Source organism: Mizuhopecten yessoensis, unplaced genomic scaffold (genome assembly GCF_002113885.1).
Source record: "Mizuhopecten yessoensis strain PY_sf001 unplaced genomic scaffold, ASM211388v2 scaffold9157, whole genome shotgun sequence".
Lineage (NCBI taxonomy): Eukaryota > Metazoa > Mollusca > Bivalvia > Pectinida > Pectinidae > Mizuhopecten > Mizuhopecten yessoensis.
This window is the reverse complement of record NW_018407907.1, coordinates 1399322-1427316: the sequence shown is the minus strand read 5'-3', so window position 1 is coordinate 1427316 and position 27995 is coordinate 1399322. Positions and strand designations below refer to the sequence as shown.

The window sequence follows — 27995 nt, the reverse complement described above, 5'->3', positions numbered from 1 at the left end:
ACGCCAAACTTTATTTATTCAAGGAGCAATGTCGGTCCTGCATTTCATCAATTTATATAACTCATATAAATAAGAGATCTCTTTTATATATGATATATCTGATATAATATATAAGACATATCATATACTATACGAGATATCTTGTATACGATATAAGATATCTTATATGATATATAAATATCTCATATAATATACAAGATATATTATTTAATATATTAGATATGTAATATACTAAATGAGATGTCTCATACAGAAATTCAATGAGAAATTTTAATTAAGTATATAAAATATTATATATAATTTTATCTCTAATATATCTTATGTAATAAGATAACTTATATAATTGAAATCTCGTTACTATATGATATATATAGAATCATTCGGAGTACGTCATTCAGGATTTAGCACTATGTAGGATTATGGTATAATGACATAATGACGACAGGACCACGTGTTGATAGCAAGCCTACTGCATTTTCTACTACTAGATCCTCGAAAGATTCCGGGTGGGGGACCCGGTTTTTGACATTTTGTTTAAATCTCATTCTAGTATAAGATTTCTTATATAATCTTATACAGAAAATTGAATGAGACATCTTATACAGTATATGAGATATCTAATATAACATCTCATTTAACTTCTATATAAGATTTTTTATATAGTATAAAACAGATCTTATATATCAAATAAGATATCTCATATACTATACAAGATATCTTACATAGTTTTATGAAATTCGGCTCCTTGAATAACTTTTAAGTTGGCTTGCCATAATTACATCTATCAATAGTATCATCTTCATGTGCATAAATTGCCTCGATAACTACGGTATAGAATTTACTCCAAGTAAAAATAATCATTTTTTTATCGTTTTATATGTATACTACTGTAATCATCCTGCTCTGATTATAAATGTATAAAAATGTTTTGATAGTCGCTGGTCATGCTAAGGTCGTATTAATTATAAATATATATACTTAATGCTGTGTAAAAAATATTTGTATCAATAAAAGGTCTCTACGTCTCTTATAAGACATAATCTTATAAATGATAGTACTCTGGAATAATAACACTCAAGTTCAAACTTATATTTTAGAAGTATGACTGGTGTAAGTTTGCTTTCTTTGTGTTTCACGGCGGCCCGTCGGCAGCTATAGGTAATTAGGGCCTTAATAATCTGTTTAAGATGAGACGGCAAAACAAAATCTAAATCAGATAAAAGCTTGTATAAGTTTAAAATTTCTTTTAACTTAAGGTGATAAAATCATATTTGTTTTAGTTTTTTTTAAATGGGAGAGTATATTAAACTTGTAAAATACAAACAGATTAACTAATGTATTTAAAAACACTGGTGTAATGTTTAAAATACCATTTAGGCTCGAAGAAAAGCTGGCAAGGATTTGTTTACCAATGTCATTACCACCGACAAGGCTGACGGTAAATATTGCGTTGAAACACTCATACAGAAAGTCGGCATTTTCATAAAAAAAAATCCATAAACACATGCTATTGGTAAACATGCAAGAATCGTTCAGAGGACCTTAAAACAATGAATTTGTTTAGCATGATCATACACTTCAATTAAACAAAGAATTTCATCTAATTTGATAAGAACCTGTTGAAACATTTTATGAATGCTTTGGGGTCAATGTTTGCCACACTTAAAACATGTATAATACATTATTTATCTAAGGTCCTTCATACACTAATTCCAGTTAACTTTAGCAGTATATTCTTTTTCTTGAAGTTACCGTGCCGCTAACCTTCATACTTTAATCTTATCAGCATGATAAAACTAACATTTCTTACTTTTCTTACATAGCAAATGTGAATAACTTTCCGTTCATATCGTTCTTAGGGTGTGAAACGTGTAAACCATATCAGAAAAAAGGAAAGAATTCGATGATTTACAAAATATCACACATGCCCAAATAGGGCCCTTTAAAAATGGCAGTATTTCCTGTCAAGTTTTGGCGCGCTTGTGCTATTATGATCCTTTCGTTTTGTAAATACTTTTCATAAATGAATTATCAAGTCGTGTTTAGCACGTTTACTGTGAAATCATTATCTCTTACACTGTTGATCACACAGTATTATATAAACATTTTCTCTGATCCCCACCCACACAGTCGCCATTCGTTGGATTCTGCTCTAGGGACGTCCATCTCGTGAGAGTTGACGTATGCATGATAATAATGTAAACATGGCTTCAACCCTTCGCCTGCTGAGATAAGTAGCAGTCGGGAAAAGGCTTCGTACACTTTAACTTAAGATAAACATAAGCCATTCGAATTTTTAATCTTTTCATACCAATATATTGATAATATTTACATACTTTAGAGACAATTTTAACTGCAGTTTTGCCGTCAAATCGCGGCACGGTGACTTTATAGTCAATGAAACGGTGGATAATAATTCATAACAATAACATCAAATTTGTCGTATGGTCAACTGACCTATGACCTACTACAATCGTGTATTCAATTCAAATTCATTTTTTGTGCCACATGAGCTGTTTCCGCATGAGACAACGCTGCATGTTTCGCATGAACTGTTTCCGCAGGAAACAACACTACCTGTTTCGCATGAGACAACACTGCATGTTTCGCATGAACTGTTTCCGCATGAAACGATACTGCCTGTTTCGCTTGAACTGTTTCTGCATGAGCACGTAACTTCTGCTCCACATGAACTGTTTCCGCATGAGCAGCTGTTTTGTCTTGAAGGCAGTGTTGGCTGATTGCTCGAGGGATATACTTCCTTTCTCAACGTATCACTTGAGTCGCTATTTCCACTCTCGTAGTAATCGTTTGTGTTGGGCGCCATACGATTATTACGAGTTGAGCCACCTTTTGTTGCTAACCTGAAAAAGAAAATAGTTTAAGCTTAAAAATTCATAATTTATAATTTGTTTGTGAAAATATTTCAAAACCGCAACAAGGAACAAATTGTGGTCATTATTATTTTCCGAAATAAAATTGTTCGCGAATATGTAATTTGAACCAGAACAGCGAAAATAAGCATTCCTGAAAATTGTATGACAGGAAGTTTATATCTTTTGAGAGTATATTAATAATAATCTCTCTTCGATAACATAGTTAATTTCAATTTATCTTTTCTTCAATTGCATACGTTGTTTTAGAAATAACTGTGTCTCGATATATTCAAGTCAATTTCTCTTTACTTTTCTGAAATCTCAGACAGAAATGCAGCTGCTGTCAGGCGCTGTGTCGAGTCTCTATCCCAACACTGTTGCATCAATTCATAAAGCCACTGTGGACATGACATCGGTTTGGCGGGTTGTATGCCACGGTTTAATGTATCCAGTAACTGCAAAATACATATAAAGTATCACAATTTTCTCCAACGTTTCACAGGTGCATTTCCATTGGTTTTTGCTAGCAAAAAAATACGCCTGTCTTTACCTAGCCATCATTACCTTAAGACATCACCAAGTTTAATATTCGACAATAAGGAATGACACCGTGTTCTTGCAGTAAAGACTTTATGCAGCACAACGAACATCATAAACACATGTTGCAACAAATATGGCGTCAGGCATTAAGAGGAAGGACCCAGCATGGGGCGGCTTACTAGTCAATGACAAGGCCGTTTAATATGAGGTTAAGAAAATAAAGTACTGGCGATTGGAAACATTGATAAAGTTAAACTTACTGACATAGCGAGGGTGAGAAATTTTGTTTCATGTCAGTATTTAATTTTCCAAAAAGGTACTTACAGATGCATGTACTTAAGAACAAATATTTACTACTGTAGACATATTTGTTATGTTACTGTATCCCAGTCGAATTTTTCGCCGTTCGACGGTAAAATCAATTTTCACCCAATATCATTTATGCCCTTCAAATCTTATTACAATGTTGTATGTTGTTCAAAATATTCGCTGTAATGATAATTTCGCCGTCATAACAGGTGGTGAAGAAACGAAAATTAAACTACAGCAAAAATGTCCGGTATACAGAATTTCTTTGTAAATTTTTCCCGATGGGGTTCTGCATTCGCGAAAAGTATCAAATTCGTTGCTCAATCATTTGTGAATAAATATGGATTTAATATCGATATTCTTTTTTACTGAACACGAAAGTCTTCGAAAGCATTGCGATATCGCAAAAGTTGATGTACTTACTAATTTTGGATCCACTTCGGCGAATGGAACAGACGCCAGACGATTGTGCATAGGGTTGTTTCTACCTAGGTCAGCTGTACTGTAGAACTCGTACACTGTCATGGCTAACATATAGACATCACTTGCCTGAGAAAACTGTCCACCATTGATCACCTCAGCTGGCATCCTAACCAAAACCACTTTTAATCGTCATCAAATCAATTTGTTTTGTGATAAATGTTGTGTCGAACGGGCGCTAGGGGAGTATAGCTGACAATAACATTCATGTTGGCCACATTTTTCTTCCACTACACACATAGTGGTGACGTCACACCCAAGAACACACATTATAGGTAATACTAAATGTAGTACATATACAGTATGACAAACATCGACAACAATTTACTACAAATATGCTTTTGGAAATTGGAATACAGCAGAAAATATGAATGTTTCAATAATATAGGCTTCAAAAAGTGTATGGACTCGTCTCAATGAAGGTACTTCGATGTAAATCGATATTTGTTATTGAGTTTATGTTGTACTGTGAATGCAGCATATTGTTAAACCTAGATTTTGTATACTATTGCATGTACACAGAGACACGTTTTAACTTCATGAGATAAAAATAAAGACGAAACCCACTTACCAGTTGCGTCTGTCATCTATGCACGTGTTTTTATCGATAATACACGCTTCTATCCGTGAAACTCTTTTCTTATCCTTAATCATTCTCCCTAGCCGTGGCATAAATACCTGATAAAATGGAAGCAGCGCATAAATAATAGTTATCGATGAAATTCTCAATTATGATGTCATGAAGTGATGATAAATCAAATATGGATTTTACATGCCATACATATATATATATATAAATTAACATAAGCATTCCAGAAGAAATTTCGTTCATATAGCTTTAAACCGCAATAAGATCAGCGTCATTTTGTAGCTTTTCATCCCGCCTCGAATAACATGAGACAACCATCAGAAGCAAACATTTTGGTGACGTTGGGCTATTTCATGAATCTCGTTTACACTGACGTCAGAAACATTTAAACATCAAAAACAATAGGTCAAATATTATAAGGGTAAATATAAGGATTGAGCCGCATTTTTTCAATATTCACGCATGTATGTAACATGAAGCCCGCTATAGAATATGCATGTAACTGATTTGCATTCATACCAGCAGAACAAAATGCCATTCAATCCGTATATGTGCGATATCTTACCCGTCCATCTTCCACAGCCCTGTATGCTGTGGAGCAACATATATCTCTTAGTATCCAACTTCGCTCGTGCATCCAGTTGACAAACTGAACAAGGCTCTCTACAACTTTGAGATACGAAAGTTGGTTCTCTTCGTCACGCGGATCTCCAAATTTGTAGATTTGTGCTATTTCGTACAATGATTCTGCATTTTGACATCTGTACACCTGGAAAAAATAACGAAAAGGTAGGTATTTAACACCAGATATTGTAATTACGTTTGTTGTTTAAGCTGACAGTGTATAAAACATAAAAAGATATATTCAAAACGTGTACGCGTATTTGTTGGGCTTTTTTACTTTTTATTCACTCATTATATTCAAACACTATCCACGCACATTTACTCTTTTTTTTTTCTTATCAAGAAAAATTGACAGAAAATGGCTGATTCAATGTTAGCTGTTATATTTAGAGAAAAACAAGTAACTAACAAGCGTCCGGATTAATCCGTCGGGATTTGTGCTGTTTCTCGGCAGGTTTACTGGATTGTCGGCTATGGTAAGAGCCGCGATGAATTCTGGTTTTGACGTCATTTTGGGAAACGTGTCATTCATAAATGCCTTTGAGACAGGTTCACGTACCTCCAGACCACCTTCCTACAAAAAATGTTACGAAAAAGAATTTATTTTCAATTAAAATTACAATCTATATGGAACTGTATTAAAGCAATTTGTTAAAAACATAAATACCACTCTATATTTGTTTAATTGTGTTTGTTTCTGTCGAATGATCCCCGAAACTTTTGTTTCTTTCTAATTCGAAGCTTTAATGGTAACACATGCGTGCGTAAACAGAGTTGCTCACCCTCTCTACACGTTGGCTTTATTTTTTTTCGTTCGGAAGTAGATGTCCAGTGGGGAAACAAGAAGTGTATCCTTGAAGCAAAGACAACTGTGTTTCAACCCATACATGAACATCTTCATATAGTGAAAACAATCTTCATGTTTATCACATAAAATCTGATACTAACAGGCATGAAACTTCGTTCAGAGATTATCATACTATGACGTCACAAGCACGTCACAATCCATCGGCCTTCATCGGTTATTTCAGGAAGGATGATAAATAACAGTTTAGTTGGCTGGTTATTCAACGACGAGAAAATGGTGAGGAAAACTTTAATGTAAAATGAATTAATGTGCTGCCATACTTCCAAGAACGGATTTAAATAAAAAAGAAAAGAAAAAAAGGCCGAACTTGCCCCGGTCTCCCTATTGTTATGTTGGTCTTAATCTCATTAGAGCTTGTGTTTTATTGTTAATCCTTGACTAGTCGACTTTAAACAGACTTTAAACAGAGTTTATCTTAATTCATTCTGAAAGTTGTATTCTTAATCAGTAAATATCAGAGATCAATAAAAGCTACGCTCTTTTAAGGCTTTGCCTTTTCATATTATTTTTGAAATGAATTATACGGATTTAACTAGATCTTTGACGGTGAATGCATTCTTAACGTCAGCTGTTTCTTGATTTCTTCAGAATGCACTTTTTTATCGGTCTTTTCTTCGATCACCAAATATATAAGATGACACACACTTTAAGTACATCCCCATCGGTTTGATCATTATCATGTGGAGATCAGTGATTTGTGATATTTACTTGGTGTTAATATTTTAAGAATCAGCGGATCAATATTCACTTTAAGACGCTCTTTCAATTGTAAAGTCACACTGCTCATTACCAAATACAGAAAACTACTTCTGAAAGCTTTCACACTTTCAATTTGTTTAATGTTTGAATGTGTTGTAAATATAGTAACGTGAGTGTCCTAATGACAATGAATGGAAGGCTGAGAATTTGTCCAGGTCCAGCGCTCGAGTAAGTATGTTGCTATGTTTGTGCTTGTATGTACATATTGTAAATAGTGACTGTCCCTATAATTATCCTATCATTTCAAACACATTTTCATTGAAGTATCACCTGCATACATTTCATATATTCACACTTGCTAATGTTTTGCTATTGATTTTTTCATATCTACTCTGTTCACATGGAGAGAATATTTTTAATATAATATTTATGCTTATCATCAAAATTAAACTTATTTTACTGTGTATGGATATCCATACAAATCCCGGTCCTCCTGGTAATATTGGAAATTACTCACTCCTTGATGGCATATCAATTGCACATTTGAATATATGCTCACTTAGAAATAAAGCTGATTTCCTTGAGAGTGCACTTACTGATCATGACATCATCTGCCTTACGGAAAATCATCTCAATGACTCTTTCCCTGACGATGCTATTTCTTTATCTGATCACTCTCATATTTTCCGTAAAGACAGACTTGATAGAAGAGGTGGAGGAGTTCTTATTTATACCAATGACAAAATTATATCTAAAAGGAGGCTAGACTAAGGGAAAGCAGATTTAGAAATCATTTGGATTGAAATGACTCTTAGTCATAATAAAATACTCTTAGGTTGCATCTATAGAACCCCAAACTCTGTTGTGGATTATTGGAGTAAACTTGATGATGTCTTGGGCAATATCACTGAACTTGGCAAAGATTATATACTTATTGGAGACATCAATCGGGACATGCTAAACGTACAACCAAATTCTCACATCATGCGGATTATGACTAAGTTTGGCATTACTAATATTATTCACGAACCTACAAGAACTACTCCTTCCTCTTCTACATCTCTCCATATTACTATGACTAACAATACTGATATAGTAAAAAATCCCTCTGTCCAAACTCAAATTTGTAGTGACCACAGTCCAATTAGTTGCAATATATCTTTCAAAACTCATAAGAAATCTGCATATAAAAAGACTATTATGTACTTTAGTGATACTGACTTTGCTAATGCTAACATCTATTTATCTAAAATTGATTGGGATACATGTTTGAATGAAAATGTTGATATAGAGACTATGAATAATTTTATTTCCACTGAAATTCATAATTGTATTGAAAAATATGTACCACATAAAGTTGTCACTATTCGTCCAAATGATAAAGTCTGGATGAACAATGATATTAGATTACACATTAGGAAACGAAATCGTCAACATACCAGGGCCAAACATACTAATACTACTGCAGCCTGGCAAAAATTTATAGATATATAGATATGCGAAACACAGTTATTGACCTTGTAAGAGAAGCTAAGCAAACATATCTAATTAAACTTCAAAATTCCCTTATTGACAAATCTATTCCTCCAGGTAAGTGGTGGCGGGTTGCAAAGTCAATTATGAACATTAACAATAAATCAAACAATGATGCTCCTCTTGTAATAAATGACGAACTTAAATCACATCCTGTTGATAAAGCAGAATCTTTTAACTCATATTTCACCTCTGTCTCTACTTCTGACAAAACTGACCTTGACATTCCTCCTAATTGTCCTATCTCACAAGAAAAAATATCTTCCATTATTATCACTGAAGAGGATGTTCATGATCAGATTCAACTTATTAGTAAAAAAAACTGCTGGTCCAGATGCACTTCCCCCTTATTTTATTAAAGGTATTGCTGACTCTCTTGTAGAGCCCTTACTGTTATTTTTTAACAAATCCATATCCACTGGTTGCATACCTAATATTTGGAAGTGTGCTAATATTACCCCAATATATAAGGCCAAGAGAGGAAGAGGTGACCCCAGTTACTATAGACCAATCTATGTCACATCATTATTTAGTAAACTTCTTTTAAAAAAAAGTTTTTAAACATCTCTTTAATTTTCGATCTGAGATTAATGTTATATAAAAAAAATCAGTCTGGTTTCCTTCCCAATGACTCCACAGTTAGCCAATTAATATATTTATATGATGAAGCTTCAAAACAACTTGATCAAGGAAAAGAGGCAAGGATAGTATTTTGTGACATCAGCAAAGCTTTTGACAGGGTTTGGCACAGTGGATTGATTTACAAATTGAAGAAATATGGAGTCTGTGACGACGTTTTGAACTTGATTCATTGCTATCTTAATGATAGACAACAAAGGGTATTAATAGATGGCTGCAAGTCAAATTTACAAACATTAAAAGCTGGTGTACCCCAAGACTCGGTTTTCGGGCCTTATTTATTTTTAATATGTATTAATGACCTAGAAGACGAACTCCACTCCCATGTCAAACTCTTTGCTGATGACACTTCTCTTTACGTTTTGATAGATGGTGATGGCAGACATGCTGCAGATATTCTTAATGAGGATTTAAGGAGAATGTCTCTCTGGGCTGAAAAATGGGGAATATCATTTAATCCAAGTAAAACTGAATCATTACTTATGTCTAATAATAATAATTCTGAGACATCTCATCCAGATTTGGTATTCTCAACTAGTGTCGTTATAAATGTCAAAAATCAAAAACATCTTGGTTTGTTTTTTAATAGTCGTGGATCATGGTCTGATCAAGTTAATTATATATATGGAAAAAGCTGTACAAAACTACAAATAATGCGAATGCTCAAACACAAGCTAGATGGAAAATCTCTTGAAATAATTTATATATTTTTTATAAGACCAACACTTGAATATGCTTGTGCTGTGTGGAATAATTGCACCCAGGGTGAAAGTGACTTATTGGAATCAGTCCAATTAGAATGTCTCAGAATTATATCAGGTTTGAGAAGAGGTACATGTCATAACTTAATATATAAGGAAGTTGGTGTAGATAAACTAGAAATAAGACGTGATAATTACAAATGTATATTATTTTTCAAGATACTGCAGCATGACTGTCCTGACCATCTTTATGATTGTATTTAACCATATTTTAATAATGATATTAATCCTCGCCTTAGACATCATAGAAACTTTATTGTTCCCTTGTGCAGAACCAACTTGTATCAAAATAGCTTTTTTCCTAGAATGATGTTTCTATGGAATAGGCCAGACTGTATTTTTCCAAAACTCACTTCATTGTGCCAGTTAAAACTGGAATTACGTAAGGAAAGCACACACGTTTTGCAACCATCTAACTGTGCGGATATTTTTAAATACGGTGGCTCCAGGAAGTTGAATATAACATTATGTCAACTACGGAATAAAGTCAGCCAATTAAAATCAGATTTATATTATGATCATCTTACAGATAACCCTAAGTGTGACTGTGGTTATATTATTGAAGATGCAAATCACTTCTTCCTCAATTGCCCTAAATATATAGATGAAAGACAAGTTTTATTCAATGCGTTATCTAATCATAACGAAATTGACAACAATTTAAAATTAAATACTGTTACTTTCACTAAGGGTGATATGAACCTCAGCAGTGAATCAAATAAATGTATTCTCTCATGTGTTCTGGAGATTATTGACAAATCTGGAAGATTTTAACTTAAACTATACTAAAAATTATATTACAATATGTTTGTATTTGCTACTTTATAACAATAACTCAGGTGTAATTGGGAAGGATGGCACTGTGTATAGTGACAGTGTCTTTGAAGTGCCTCCAACCAAACACTAGGCTATTAATAATTGAAGTAAATATACTATATTAATTGAAATGTTAAAATCTATGATATTCTAGATATTATTTTCTGTGAACATGTATTAAATGGTTCTAGTATTCTCCTATTAATTCGAACATATACTACATCTTCTCTATAATACTCTCTCTCTATATATATATATGTACATATGAATGTATGAAATGTGTGTATTTTCTCTGGAAAGGGTTTTTATAGGCAATGCCTGTGCCTCATCCAATTGCGTTATTTGAATACAATAAAATTGATTTGATATCAAATGAATTTGTTTAAAGATTTAAACATTATTTGACATTCAATATAACAATTTTAGATTTTTATTGCGGTGAATTTGTGGTTTTATGGATTGAGATAGTGATACCGTCCGAGACGAAATGATATTGACCTCCACTTCGTTTCGGTTGATATAACTTTCTCAGGTCCATATTACCACATATTCACCTCAACAAAAGTCCATGATTGATAATCATTATTTATCAAAATCATCCTTTTGTACCTTTTTATCTATGGTTGGATGGTCTACAGCTTTCAAGTGCTCCTCTTTGATTCTGATTTTGTTTTCGTACATTAACAATTTTCTCAGTTCTAAGTTATTGTAATAGGATGCCTTTGAACCTAATGTACAAAAAAAAATATTGTTAAAGTCATTCTATTGAAATGATTTTCTTAAAGTAGTAGACATAAACAGCATAATAATTTAACATTAAATAATAATATGCAACATTTATATAGCGCCCTATAGAAATTGTAAAATAACTCCAAGTTGCTTTACAACATATGGATAATAATATTAGTTATAATTGCGGGAAAAAAATACCCAGCAAAATGAATATAAAGCCTTCTGCAATAAATGTCGAGCAATAATTGAAAAGTAATAGATTAGCTTAAAACATCAAATTCCGTTTTGTGAACTTCTACAGCAATGTTCAAGATAAAAAATATGCAAAATAAAATAAATATTTTTCTACCACAATACGCTGTGTTATTCCACTCTCAGATCATTGTATAAACATGCAGACTGTTGAATAAATAAGAGTTATACACCACACGTGGTATATGAACTTCCGTAGCTTTGATTGGTCGAGAAACCTTGACCGGACGACTTTTTTCACGCGCTTTTTGCCGCGTCCTGTTTTGTTTACGTCGTCAGCTGTCAACATCCGGCAAATGTTGGTGACTTTTGTAAGGTTATGCGATGGAAAAAGGGGGTTATTAATGCAATACCAAAAGAAGATGGTGCTTAAAGATTTGATTTCAGGCAAAATTGCTACAGACGCTCGATATCGTTTCGACGCGATACCGTCGCGTGTCCAGGTCGTGAACCCCCGCGACGTAATATATACAGTATGTCTCTGTGAAACCCAAATAAGATCTGTAACAGTGTCGTTCTCCCCATGTCCTGTTATCAATATTTGGAGGGCCTGTCTATGGCGGAACTCTCACCATAAACGTCAACCATAGACATTTTGGACATTGACAGCGATTAGTTCGTCTTCATCACTTGGCGGGAGGCAGACTTAATTTATGCAATATTGAATACTCTCAATATTTTAAGTCGTTCCTCTAAAAAAAAATCCACGAAGTTGTTGCCGAAACATTAATTTTGAAAATTATTAAATTTGTAAAAAAAAAAAAAAAGTAATTTTTGAATATTAATGGTTTATACCACTACGCCAGCCTTGTCAACAAAATGTGTGTATGCTATTCAAATCAGGAAATCCTCCAGCTGTGTCCGACTGAGATTGTGGTAGAAACATATCACACGACTCGTGGTTGTTGAGTATGGTATTTATATCACTCTCGTTAGTTAATTTTCAAAAGTTACAGAAAGACACTCGCTAAAGCTCGTGTCTTTTGTAGCTTTTGAAAATTAACCAACTCGAGTGAAATAAATACCATAGTCAACAACCACTCGTTGGGTAACCTCTATATACCATATAACAACATTGTCGGTCAAATGAGTTTCCTTCGGTTACGCTACATAAACAATGGAACTCACTTTTTTAATAGGATTTTAATAGGGTATTAGTAGACGCGGGCATTGCCGCCTCTATATCCACATCAATATAGTTTGTAATTCATTCTTATGCCTGCTTACCCGGTTATTATGGGCCACTTTAATCAAAATAAATATTCCATGTATGGCAAATATGACTCGAGAATTGATTCGTGAAAGATGAACGTATCACACACAGGATATTGCACCTTTGAATTTAGGTAATAGATGCAGTTTGTCAAATATGAATTACACTACATCATATAGAGGTTTCAACTGAATCCTTTAAGGAAACAATGCTTTACGGCTATAATGAAACCTCGAGAAATTAGAATACAGTCTAAACCTAAAAAAATGCCTCTAACAACGAAATTTGAATATTTTCTATACAAGCATACAGCGAACGGTAACTGTTTAATCACTTACCTTTCATTGTCTTTTTCTGGTTCTTGAGTTGTTCGGTTGGGCCCTTAAATAACAAACAAACAAAAAGGTTAAAAACGTTATAATAAAATCATTTTTATGTTATAGTTTAGATTGCATATATTGCTTTAGAAATGTCAACCAGACCTGATGGAAAAAATCCATTATAAATATAAATGTGTATTCTAAATAGGTCTTGATATAGAGAATCACTATTCAATATCCAATAGTACATTCACACCCGAAATAACCTATCTGGAGGACATATTATGACTTATCAGTGAGGAAGAGGTGATATACGGAAAATCCGATAAATATCCGGGTTTTGTTTTCGCATTTTGCATTTCCCCAAAAACATTATGTTACTTTCTTATGGGAGTTAATTAAATATATTTAGCGTCTTGAACACAGATTTGATATTAACAAAGAATGATTCCGACCAAATGTCCCAAAACAACAAGTTTCAGCTTGCTTTTTTCTTTTTCGATACGGTAATGGAAAAAGGATATTAAGCAATTAAGAACTGTTCAACAAATGTAAAATTTATGTAAAGGAGCTTACTCGTTCAGGTTCACCTTGATGCTCGTCCAATTCCGGATATTCTAAATTCTTCTTGTTGAACGTTGCATGTTGAAGCTTCGGTACTTTTTCTGTAAATCAAAAAGCAAATATTTGTTTAAGGTTGAATAGTTATTAAATCTCTTTTATAAACCTGTTTGCTCTACTGCTATTTTGCTATATCCTGCCATATTACATTAAAAAAATAATAATAACATAACGTGGCAACAAAACCGTAAATCGAACTCAAAATCGATAAAATTTGGACAAAATTATGAACAGTTGCTTGAAAAGAGTACAACGTTAATAATAGTACGGCATTCTGGAAGGGTAAAAATATTCTGCTTCTTCGAATACTCAAAGTTTAATGAAAGTAATGAAACGTCAATTTAATAAAAGTAGGATATGAACAATTCTCATACAAATATCATAACAAAAACTTGAAATGATATGATTGGTACAGTATTTTATTTCTATTTATATAAAGAAAATAAAAATAACTGATTAAATAAATAAATCAATAATAAAAAATGAAATCAACTCAAACTAAAAATAATAGAAAATAAAAATAAAAAATAAAATGGCAAAAAAATAAAAAACAAAAATAAGTAATTAAATTAAATGCAATTGGAAAAAAAAGAATAAAAAAAAAAATGTAATTTGCGAAAACAAAATACATTTAATATTAACCATTTTCGGTGTGTAGCAATCCAAGCCAATCGCGGATTTTTTTAAGAACCTCGGGTAGCTCAAGCCGTTCATCTGGATTTGTTTTAACACACCCTCCGATGATCTCGAATATTGGACAAGGGATGCAAGGATACCATCTTGGTCTCAGATTGTTGAACACCACCTAAAACATCGATACGCATAATGTAAAATATTTACCAATTGTGTTTTTTTTGCAAATATCTATGATTTATTTATTTTCATGAACTATCTTTTAAATATAATTGATTGAAATGAAAGGAAATCAAATGTCTACAAAAAGAAAAATGAAGACACGGTTTACATTTTCCATAATGTCATCCAGAGTGGTGGCATACATATCCCTGAATGGATGAACGCCATGTGTGAAAATCTCGTGCATCAACAACCCTAACATCCAAGTGTCCGACATGGCGTCATATCGGTCATTCAACAAGGACTCTGGGGCTGACCATCGAGTAGGGATGAATTTTCCATCGTAATCTGAAACCAATTACTATTCATTACAATAGCAGACAATAGTTGACCTTTTTCAGAATTGGTGTTTTTGATTCGTCTATTTAGCCTGAAATTTCGTTCGGTTATTTGAATGAATAATTTTACACATTTGTTTGTTCATGTTTCTTTTTTTCTATATTTACATTGCAAAATGTATATTTCTTGAAATGTTAAATGTTCTCTAAAAGTTTTGTATTTTCTGATTATTTTGACTCCTAAAGATCAAACACTTTGATGTATATTATTTGTTTTCAATAAATCTAATAAGAAATAAATTGACCATAATCCAATGCTAAGTTGTATACCTTGCACAAACGTTCCCGAACCGACCGAATCATCATCCACATAACTAGCAATGCTTAAATCGGTAAGAACAAACGTATCTTTGTCTCTGCGTTTGAAACTGTCTGCGATCAGATTCCTGTGAACGATACTCCTTTCGTGCAGAAAACGCACAACATCAACGCATGTTAATGCTATGGAGCCAAGCATTTTCAGCGGTTGCCAGTCGAACTCTTTGCGTGTTGCGAGTAAGAATGTGCTGAGAGTGGCGTCTGGAAGTAGTTCTGTGATATAAAAGACAGGCATCGGCTGAACCTGGAACGCCATGAGTCGTCGAATGTGCGGATGCTGATCATTTCCAAGCAAACATTTTAACATATCCATTGTATTGTAATGTCGTCCATTAGTGGGATCTAACTTGGCACTTTTTACATACGTTTGCAGGTCAAATGTGTTGTTGTCAGGAAGTAGAACATTGACGCTTGCCTCTCTATGTCCAGCAATATAACCCTTAAGTTCTTGCCATCGTGGGAGAGTTTTTGGACAGCTTTCGTTTGTTTCCGAGCTTAATGTGAGACCTAGGGGCCCTAAAATCGTTTGCAGATAGGCCGGAATTTTGTCGGCTATGCAAACACCACCCAATACAGACATTAACCTATCGACGTTCCTCGCGACGTTACTACTCCTATGAAATAAGAGGATCGCCAGCTCTTCTTGCAGAGCCTTGCTACAGTCACGATTGGTTTTGTTTTTGATTTTCTCAACACAGGTTTTCAATATCTCACACAGACTGTTGTTTGTTTGGTTCTGCATAGCCGCTGTTTGTTGATCTGTAAAAAAAGAAGAAATAGATTTTATAATCAAATGTAACACAGCAAATGAGTTTGATCTGATTCCATCAAAGTAATATTAGTTTCATACCCGTTCGTTTATATATGATAAATATCACAATATATAAATGAAAAATTGCAATTATCAAAAGCAAAAACGAAAGCTTACATAAGTATAATATGACAATGTTATAATGCATTTTTTTTATGGGGGGGGGGGGGGGGGGGGGCTTATTTACGTAAATATGGATAAATACTCAAATTCACAGGATTTACTTTTCCTTATTTATTTATTTACTGAAGACGGAATTCGTGCTTACTTTGAAGATTATTTTGTAAATTTATACAAGTCAAAAACGATCTACCACAGACATCACAACAACAAACAATATATATATATATATTAAAGAAAAGGTAATAGTAATATACCTTGGTGAACGTGTCGATTCAGTAAACTTGCAATCCCCCGACATACTATGACCAACAAGGGATAAAGTTGCGAGTTGTTGGCTGATTTCTTTGCAGATTGTTTCACCACAGTGTGGAAGAAGTCTATCAATCGCTTACAAAGTTCCATTCCCAAATGCATCTTGATAAAAAAGAGTGATGCAGAGGTATTTATATTTTTCAATGTCGAACCCGGGATCTCTGGTTTACTAGTTTTACGTTCTACATAATGAGCTAAAGAGAAATTCTCCCTAGCCGAGTCAGTAAAAAGCGGCTAGTGTTTTACCAGGATGACAAAAATGCAATGCAGTGAACAACTAAAACAATGGAAAATGGAATATTTAACATTGATTACTTATAAGTATACAATTTATATCGTTTTAAGACGACAGAGATGTTTCGATTCCATACATACAATATACAGCTTATAGAATGTGACGATTATTAACCAAAAGTTATCACAAGCGAATTATATATGGAAGGCTTGGAAACTATCCTGAGACATTGGAAAGCTACATGTAAACTTACCTGAACAAAAAGTATGGCTATTAGAGAGTATAGTTCTGGTAGGGTCATTTTAGCTATGGCGCAGGTCATATTAAATATCGTGTTGTCACTCATCAGTTCCTCTCGCCAGGGTCCTAACAGCTGAGGGCAAGAAGTCCTCTTACTGCTCGTGGTCTTTTTGAGGCCCTTAAGCATCATTCTCGTTGCGTTCTGTAGATGGCGTTCAATGTCCTGGTTTGGTGCATATACGGTTCTGTCAAGTATTGCATCCAGTATAGAAATTCTTCCATCCATCTTTTCATCCTTGTTTTCTTGGTCTAACACAATGTGATAGACAAAGGCCAGCATCAGAATAACATTTGGTAGAATGGTTCTGGTAGTTTTACATGAAATTGCTTTCCTCTTAACTACAGTCAAATGAACCTCCAAACTTTGGATTAAGACGTCCATTTGATGACGGGTGACCTCAGACGTGAAAAGTAGATCTTGTATTTCTTTCGCTATTTTGTCTTCAATACCATGACCCTCACATTCGGATAGTTTTGAAAGTGTTGATAGATCCTTATGTTCTTTGGCTGAAGGGATGACATGCGTGTAGACGTATTTGGTAAGCTCAGATACAGTTGCCTTGTTTCCTTTATTTATATCGGAAATTATTTCTGATAGTTCCTTCCAATACGATCCTACAAAATAGACATGTAGAACACATTACAAAACAAGAGCCCAATGGCCACATCATGTGTAGCCAGAGTACCACTGTCAACTTGCATCAGATTTAAAAGAGATAAAGCAATACATTGCATCTCGACGATGCGACTGGGCTATAGTCGGTATGCAGACATTTTTGTTTGTTCCAAACTGGTTCAATGACCAAGCAGATCCTCTGTAAATGTGATTGGATTTAAAAGCGAAAGGTTTCAAATATATACATATATATCAGTTAAGTTGCACACCTGATAAAGTCATATATTCGGGAGAGTGAGGGCTATGGTCTTTATAAACTTAACATGTCCTTCATATTTTTCGAAATATAAATATACTTCAATCAATTCAATTCAATGTTACGGCAGCTATTATATTTTCAATGCAATTTGAACCTTTTGGCAAGTGTGAATTTGGTGGGTTTTTTCTCGAACCCTTCCTCCTAGCACTAAAGTATAGGCTGTTGGATATGCAACGAAGCTAAAACCTGTTCATTTAATAACATCGGGTTATGCCGAATACTAGCGTTTATTAGCAAATGCTGACATGTTTTTAAATTATTCACTGTCTAAAACCTATTTCAGGGACGATTTGCAGCCTGAGTTTTGTCAACCCATCTCTCTCAGCACCCCTCATACACGAACATGTGTCAAATATATTCATGTAAACATACATAAATTTTAAGGGATTGTCAGGGTTGAGGAGTTCAACAATAAAAATGTCCCAATCTCTTTCGAAGAAGAATAATTAGCTTAAATTAAGGAACTGATATATCAAAGATAAAGTTATTATTATGTTTAACCTCAAAAGTAGACCAATGTCACTTGGGATAAGTTTCATAGATTTGTATATGATAAAAAAATGTATTCTGCAAAAAACATATTTAATGATTTAAACTTACGTGACGGATGGAAATATTCTTCAACCACATTTGCTCCTGACAACGCATCCTTCCCACTCTCCCCTGTTCTGAGGTTGATCAAATTCGCACGAGGTTCCAATGACAGTGTTTGGTACGGGTTCTCGTCTTCGCTATCATCAGACTTTGTATAGTTGGTGTTTTCGTCTCCGTTAACAGTCGCCTCTTGATATACTTGTTTACTCTTTCGACTAATTTGCAAGTCACTCACTTCATATTCAGCATCAGGACTTTCTTTTTGATCCGTCTCATCCCTGCTCTGACATCCCGTTGCATTTGTCGTTCCAAAACAGTCGTCATAATTGATTTTAGTATAAATCATTTCAAACAATATCTGTTTAAAATCAGGTTCGTCACAACGTACTGATACTATTCCATGTGAAGATAGTCGGGGGAGATCCATCCCATCTCCGACCAAGATAAGGCTTGTTTGTTGTTTAGATCCTGTTATTGATGTCGATAAGAGTTCAAGGTAGTGGGAACAGAGTAAAATGATACTGCAAACGCAGCCAGATAGTTTGTCCAAAATATAAGGTTTTTCTGAACTCAGTTGTGTAATTTTGGTGTTAATTTTATTTTCATTACAAACTACTTGAATAATTTCTATATTATTTGCCTGGCATGAACAACCGATGATGCCAACTTCTTCCTGTTTGTGAGTATCTTCAGGAGATGAATGCTCTGGGTAATTTGTAGCCATTGTAACTAAAACAATGAAGAAAAAAAACCTTTAATAAAGTGGAATACTTGTTATGTCATGAAACAAAAGTATTTATTTGCATAGCAGATACTTTAACATAAATGAAGGTCCAGCTGAAACGATTCGACATGTGTTATGTAATATACGACTAAAGGGACATAACCCGCTAATTTTATGAAGAAACTTGTAAATGCGTTCACAATTCAATCAGTGTTGTATGTATGTAATTGTTTCTTCATAATACCAATGCCACCGTCAAGCTGCAGTGTGTTTAGGATCCCTGTCCCACTGCACTGTGGTATTTCCTATATTTTGGCTAGTACCTTTCCATTGACCAGGTAGCTCAATGGGTAACAACATTAAACAAGTCAGGTTTCGAATCCCTGTCTAGCCCCTCTGAATTTCTTTTACATTAAGAACTCTCTTTTTAAACATATATTGTTTATTTCATCTTTATTATTTTTCATAAAATCTCTGCAAAGTATAATGGTTAAGAAATAATTTCGTTGATGATATATGGAGGAAGATATATAAGCATGGTGTTCGGAAAAAAACAGTGTTGGTGATGAATGAAGGGAAATAGATATTGTATTAGCATAGTTTAGAAAGAAAAAAGAAAACAATATTGATGATGTATCTAGGGAAATATATGGTTCAGAAAGAAAAACAACCAAAAAAACAAAACAATTGTTCTTGATGTATGAACTGAAAATAAAATTATGGTTCAGAAAAATAAACTCCTGCTGATGAAGTATGGAGAAAATATAGCATGGCTATAAAAAAAGGTTGTTCGTTATATGTAAAGAAAGACATTCAAGCATGGTTCAGAAAACAAAATTCAACTGTTGATTATGTATGGAGGGATATTAACATTGTGTCAGCAAAATAAGGGAATATTAAATATATATATAAGCTTGGAACCACTGAAGGAAAGGCATTATATCGAGGTCTTAGTGTATGAGATTTTTTCTTATAGAATCAATATAGCTTAATAATTAAATTAACGGGTATTGTTTTTGTATATTACCGGAGAAATATAGTTAAAATATTATGTGATAACGGATAACTTGTACAAAATTTTGCTTTAATTATTAAAAAAAAAAACACAAATAATAATGAATCAATTAGTTGAAGTGACTTTTTCCAAATTACATTATGAATTATGAATATATATTTACATTTGCATGGCATTGTCACTATATAGCCTCTTTGAAAGCTGTGTCGTTGATGGGACTTTAATTACCATCTAGCACGAGACACAATTCCGGAACTACAATATCCAATGTAAATAAACATTATTGCTGCTGAAATATCGCTGGGCATTGTGAGACTTGACAATTTAATTGCAAATTTATGTGCAAAGAAAAAAGAAAAGAAAAAATACTTATATTACAACAAAACAAGACCAAGGTCTGCAATATCGTACAAAATGCACAGCGGTTGATATCACCAATGCCGGCAATGGAAACAATTTTAACGCTCATGCAATTTATCAGAAATATCGTCTGTTACACTGCACTGATCAACAGGGGTTCGTTACAAATGTCGGAAATACACATATTCTATAGATCTACCGACACATATGTTACAGACCTACTGATATCAGTCACAGCACATACACATTTCAGACATTTGTAACGAACCCCTGTGCTCCGTCGCATGATCGCTCTCTTCAAACGCTATCAGTTTCACGCGTCTCGCAGCCACGACATGTCAAATAACTAGGCTGCTATAAAATCTACCGACTGTTGTTAGATTCCCATACAATGAACAAATAAATTCACGTCTGGATTCTTCACAAAATGAGCAAAGAGAAAAGTTGGAATAAACTTCCAAAAAAAACTCCCTGGTGGAGGGCAAGGTCGGATTTACGATTTTCACTGTATTTATGCATGCGCGAAATTTGCTCCGGGGAAAAGTCGAAACAATTTCAAATCTAACTTTCAGCTCAGAGTTCTATTGATAAAATTAAATCACCCTATAGACATATCGTACGCAATTGTATTGATACTGAATTGTGGAATAAAATTGAAGTGTTTCTTCAAATTTCAAAGTACTACTTTGTTTGCCAATCAGCACGCGACAACACGCTGTTACAACTATTGAACGAATTTGTGTGGACTGTCGATAAGGCGGGAATTTTAAATTTTAAATATATATTGTAAGTTAAAAAAGAACATGAGAGGCAGAAAACGTAAATATAAGTATTGAACTGTTTTTGTATGGTATTTATGATCTATTTGAATGACACAGCTTTGCAAAAGCAAACAAATCATAATGCGCGCTAAGTATCAATTAGCTGAGAATAGCAAATATTTCCATTATATTTCGTAGAACTTGAAAACTTTGGGAGGTATTTCAAAACATTGACAATTAACATAATTTTAAAGGATTTCGTGTAAAGTATCAATAGTTTCAAAAAACACAAGTTACATTTCAGAAATTGTTTGAAAAAAAAGCAAAACAAATACTGTTAGAGTGTGATATTCCTTTCTGTTTGTTCGACTTAGCATATCAACCAGGATACTTAGTAGACATATCTACCGTCACTTATTGTAGAGGCTCCATGAGAGAGGTGCAGACGATATGTGGGTGTAATTTAGTATGCATAACAAGGTACCCCAGCTAAGGGTGTCATTTCTTTATCGCCATATACTATATGAGGTTAGCGAACTCGAACTAATGTGTCTATATTGGAATCTCAACCCTATTCATACAATTGAAATTAGTCCGTCCTTGTCATCAATTCATGTGCAATCATTCAGGAGATCCGCTTGTAATCATTTTGTAAAATCGCTAGAGAAATATATCTTGGTCGAATGCTTTGCACTGTATGTGTGTCATAACATATATTATAATCTCAACGGCACTATCAACAGAATACACACACACATAGTCACTCGGTGTAACATTGTGTAGACGTGCCCTACATAGGTAACAACAAAACTTATGCAGACAGGTGACAATGTTGGCAAGTAGTACACACATGGTGGCTTTAATAAATGGCGGCAGGCGTTTAAAATCTTAACAGTTACAAAAAGGTTTGCTTCACATTCACAAACATTTAAAACTTATCTTATTATAAAATATTTTTTATGTTGAAGAAATGTGAAACTAGAATAATGTGGTTTACATATCATTTGAACGATGCTTTTAGATCAAAATACACGTACATGTTGTTTTCAATTTTTAGAATATTGAAAATTCATCTATTTAGGTGTGAACTTTTTGTGTTAATATCACATCATTAATTAACATTAATGACAGTGTGTGCACACACTACGTCTCCACCCAGTCCTGATAAACATGTTTACACCTGTATGTCAATATTTTTCACTTCCGGGTTCTTTAAAGTCTACATTTTACCGAAGAAAAGAAGCCTCAAAACTAAAAAAGATAATGAAATGTATGATAACGCAATCATACTATATACACGACTTACCTGTGGTCAGGGAAATAAGACGTCTTGTCAGAAATGATACGTTGTTCTGCGTCCCAACTACGGCGCACAATATCACTTGGTCTTATATAACCGAATATACCCCTGTGCTTTAAATATACAGCTGGGGAATACCTCTATTAAATGAAAGTGCCTAATCATCTTACCTCGGGTTGGCTATAGGAGTATGACTGCTGCTCGTCCGTCCGTCTGTCTGAGCAATGTGAGGACCGATATTTCTACGAAATGGAAGGGGGTATGATAACGAGTAGACTATTGCTTCTTAACTTATATGAAGAAAATGTCATGACCTATCTTTTTTTTTTTTGTATAAATATTTTGAATTTAAATTTCGTTTAAAAAATCTAATTAACTGAAACCTTGTACAATACTGGCAATATTTAAAGAGATATTTTGATTATTTTTATCAAACCACTATTTTCACAAAACATTAATAAACCTTACTTTTTTTCTATCATGAATATATATTGTAACTTTTGTAATGCACATTTCGATCATTTGTTTGAAAGCTCTAAAATAAATAAAATATAAATTTTCATAAACATACAGATTTTTATAAGATAGAAGACGTTTAAAGTAAATTAGAAAAAAAAAATGGTTAATCGCCAACACAAGGGGACCGACTCCGGTTTGAAAGTCGATATGTACCACATCGTCAAAACACGATTTCAAAGCACTGACCGCTGACGTTGCTGAAGTAGTAAAAGGGTCTCACGGTATACCGTATCGCTCGACAATTTAGCTTTTAGGTAAGGGAGTAATTTTCCCTAATATGCCTTGGTTGATACAAAACCTTATTCAATAATGGTACAAATATAAATAAAATAAATACATAAATAAATATACAACATTTACAGTACATAGATATACAATTTAATACAATGAATACAATTGGCATATACATTAATCAATACAATTTTGAGGAATTCGCAGGACCTGCCTTATCAGACGCTAACTACTAGTCCTATACCACCTGGCTAATATCTCCCTATGTATGTATGCCTGCGTGTGTGCTGGAGATAAATTGGGTTCTATTTGTAGTGGGACCGTACTTCCAACGTTATCATTTATAGTGCCACCTCTAGGCAGGAGAAAAACACTTTCTCTGAATAATCCATGCGTACGACGACTTCGGGGATTGAACCCCGGCCGCCTTCTGGGAAGGCCGGAGTGTTAACAACTCGATCAATCCGCCAACAAGATGTACCGGACCTTCAATACACACAGACAAAATCCTATCTTAAAATTTACACAAAGATAAACTTAAGCTTAATACAGAGCAACAACAGGAACCGAGAAGATGCTAAAACTAAACCGGAAACGTGGCACTTGTCTTGATTTCTTCTACGTTCTGAGAGGCTATAAATCTGTCTTCAGTTATTACAATAAAATCATGCGAGGAATGATAAATTAGATTTCTTCAGTATATTTTGAAACCTACGGCAAATAAATGAGATTAATAATTGCAGAGGTTTCATAAATACGGGCCTCGTTTTTTCCAACAACACTATGCATGAAAATGAAGATCTCGCAAAAAGGAAAGTGATTTGCTGAAAGAGAAGACAGAAGCTCTGATTTTTGCATCTTCCAGCTTCTCGAGAGCTTGTGTTTCACTTAAGACTGATGCTTCTTTTTAAATAATAACGTCACATGAGTGTACTGAAGCCTGACATGCATTAAAAAGATGGAACACTTTCCTTTTTAGTCCTTTAAATGATATCAAATTGGAACGATGTCTGATGGGAATTTAAATTTACTAAGCATGTTTGTCAGTAAAGGAAAATGTTTCCCAATTATTCCTTCAATCACGTTAACAAATCCAATAATTCAAAAGGAAAGGTTTCATATATTTTTGTCTGCTATTTTGAGCTGTAATGCTCTTTTGGTTTTACGTATGCGACCAACCAAAACAAGAGTGATTCATGTCATGAACACTTATGAAGTGTAATGTATTATCATATTTTATACAGCAGGAGACATAACATGAAAGATGAACGTAACACACACAGTGATTTAATCATTCAAAATTTGGTTATAGTTAACAGAATGCAAAAAAATAACAACAATGCACTGCAGCTGTTTTGTCATTTCTTGGACTCATAGGTGATGTTAGGGGCCAAAAAGTTGATAATAAAATTGTCTAAACTACTGTTGAAACAGAGAGGCAGGTGCGTAAAAAGAACATTAATTTAAACATTTGGTGGAGTACTGGTTGACTTAAAATTAAATAATATGTAAATTGTGTATATTGTGAACCATGCCATTTCCAAACACTACCCAAAAGAGATAACTGTGGCCATCAAGTATGTTAAGTAACCCAAATATTTTACATGTTTTTGCTAATATCTCTGATACCAATACAGAATTTTGTAATAAACATCTGCTGATACTTTCCGTTAGTTTTTATTAACTTTCATCTCTAAGAACTCAACAGTACGGTTTTACTATCAATCAAAAATGAAACATTATCAAGCCATTATAAAAAATGAAAAAAATACTTGTAATAAAGTGGAATACTGAAACACAAGTATTTATTTGCGTAGCAGATTCTTTAAAATAAATGAAGGTCTAGCTGAAAAATTTTGATATGTGTTATGTAATATACAACTAAAGGGACATAACCCGCTAATTTTATGAAGAAACTTGTAAATGCGTTCACAATTCAATCAATGTTGTATGTATGTACTTTTTACATTTTTTTGTTTTCATTATGTTTCTTCATAATACCAATGCCACCGACAATCTGCAGTATATTAAGGATCCCTGTCCCACTGCACTGTGGTATTTTCTATATGCAGTAAACCCCATTATCTTCCGCTTCGATATAAATGTAGCACAGTGTGGCTAGTACACTTCCATTGACCAGGTAGCTCAACGGGTTACAACAATAAACAAGTCAGGTTTCGAATGCCGATCTAGCCCCTCTAAAAAAATACATTAAGAGCACTCTTTTTGAACATATATTGTTTATTTCTTCTTTATTATTTTTCATAAAATCTCCGCAAAGTATATGGTTTAGAAATAAAGTTCGTTGATGATATATGGAGGAAGATATATAAGCATGGTGTTCAGACAAAAACCGTGCTGGTAATGAATGAAGGGAAATATATATTGTATAAGCTTATTTTGGAGAGAAAAAAAACCCAACAAATTATTGATTATGTATCTAGGGAAATATATGGTTCAGAAAGAAAAACAACCAAAAAAACCCAACACAATTGTTCTTGATGTACGAACTGAAAATAAATGGTTCAGAATAAAAATCTGCTGCTGCTGAAGACACATAAGCATAGTTCAGAAAAAAAGTTCCGATGATAAATGGAGGCAAATATGCAACATAAACATAAAAAGACAAAAAGACAGAAAAGGACAATTGTTGTGATTTATGGAAGGAAACATATGAGCATGGCTATACAAAAAGCTTGTTCGTTATATGTAAAGAAAGACATTGAATCATTGTTCAGAAAACAAAATTCAACTGCTGATTATGTATGGAGGGAAATATACATCAAAATAAGGGAATATTAAATATATATATAAACTTGGAACCACTGAAGGAAAGGCATTATATCGAGGTACTTAGTGTATGAGATTTTTTCTTATAGAATTAATATAGCTTAATAATTAAGTAAATGGGTACTTTTTTGTATAATACCGGAGAAATATAGTAAAAAATAATATATGATAACGGCCTAACTTGTAAAAACTTTTGTTTTGATTATTAAAAAAACACAATAATTAATGAATTATTTAGGGTGACTTTTTTCCAAATTACATTATAAATTATGCATATGTATCAATCAGCTGAGAATAGCAAATATTTACATTACATTTCATAGAACATGAAAACCTTAGGAGGTATTTCAAAACAATGACAATTAACATAATTTTAAAGGATTTCGTGTTAAATATATTTAATCAATCGTTTCAAAAAACACAAGTTACATTTCAGAAATTGTTTGAAAAAAAAGCAAAACAAATACTGTTAGAGTGTGATATTCCTTTCTATTTGTTCGACTTCGCATATCAACCAGGATACTTAGTAGATATATCTACCGTCACTTATTGTAGAAGCTTCGTGAGAGAGGTGCAGACGATGTGTGGGTGTAGTTTAGTATGCATTACACGGTACCCCAGCTAAGGGTGTCATTTCTTTATCGCCATAAAACAATATGAGGTATTATAATCTCAACGGCCCTATCAACAGACTACACACGCACATAGCCACTCAGTGTAACATTGGGTAGACGTGCCCTACATAGGTGACAAAAAACGTGTGTAGCCAGGTTTCAATGTAGGCAAGTAGTACACACATTGGGGCTTGTAATAAATGTGGGCAGGCGTTTAAAACCTTAACAGTTCCAAAACATTTTCCTCACATTCACAAACATTTGAACCTTATCTTATAATTATATATTTCTCTATGTTGAAGAAATGTTAAATTAGAATAGTGTGGTTTAAATATCATTTGAACGATGCTTTTAGATTAAAATACACGTACATGCTGTTTTCAATTTTTAGAATATTGAGAATTCTTCTATTTAGGTGTGAACTTTTTGTGTTAATATCACATCATTAATTAACATTAATGACAGTGTGTGCACACACTACATCTCCACCCAGTCCTGATAAACATGTATTCACCTGTATGCCATTATTTTTCACTTCCGGGTTCTTTAAAATCTATATTTTACCCAAGAAATAATACCTCAAAACTAAAAAAGATAATGAAATATATGATAACGCAATGATACTATATACACGACTTACCTGTGGTCAGGGAAATATAACGTCTTGTCAGAAATGATACGTTGTTATGCTTCCCAACTACGGCGCACAATATCACTTGGTCTCATGTAACCGAATATACCCCTGTGCTTTAAATATACAGCTGGGAATACCTCTATTAAATGAAAGTGCCTATTCAACTTACCTCGGGTTGACTATAGGATTATGACTGCTGTTCGTCCGTCCGTCTGTCTGAGCAACGTGAGGACCGATATTTCTACGAAATGGAAGGGGGTATGATAACGAGTAGACTATTGCTTCTTAACTTATATGAAGAAAATGTCATGACCTATCTTTTTTTTTTTGTATAAATATTTTGAATTTAAATTT

General features: G+C 33.6%; 1 protein-coding gene across 4 annotated transcripts; it reads right to left on the bottom strand.

The window, feature by feature from the left end:
* Positions 1-236: 236 nt before the first annotated feature.
* LOC110457485 lies at positions 237-27898 on the bottom strand. 4 transcript variants are annotated; one of them, XM_021508784.1, is made up of 17 exons: positions 27811-27898; positions 23024-23095; positions 18700-19422; positions 17118-17779; positions 16572-16731; positions 15336-16142; positions 14837-15015; positions 14515-14677; positions 13828-13916; positions 13270-13312; positions 11344-11462; positions 5828-5992; positions 5360-5563; positions 4777-4883; positions 4149-4314; positions 3186-3331; positions 237-2864 (listed from the first exon to the last, which is right to left on the bottom strand). In XM_021508784.1, exons 3-17 carry the CDS (start codon positions 19415-19417, stop codon positions 2468-2470), a joined length of 4125 nt encoding a protein of 1374 aa, XP_021364459.1. In that variant the 5' UTR covers positions 19418-19422; positions 23024-23095; positions 27811-27898; the 3' UTR covers positions 237-2467. The 4 variants fall into 4 exon arrangements, with proteins under 4 accessions (XP_021364459.1, XP_021364458.1, XP_021364457.1 ...); XM_021508783.1 differs by lacking the exon at positions 27811-27898 and adding an exon at positions 27648-27765; XM_021508782.1 differs by lacking the exons at positions 23024-23095; positions 27811-27898 and adding an exon at positions 27648-27765.
* Positions 27899-27995: the final 97 nt, after the last annotated feature.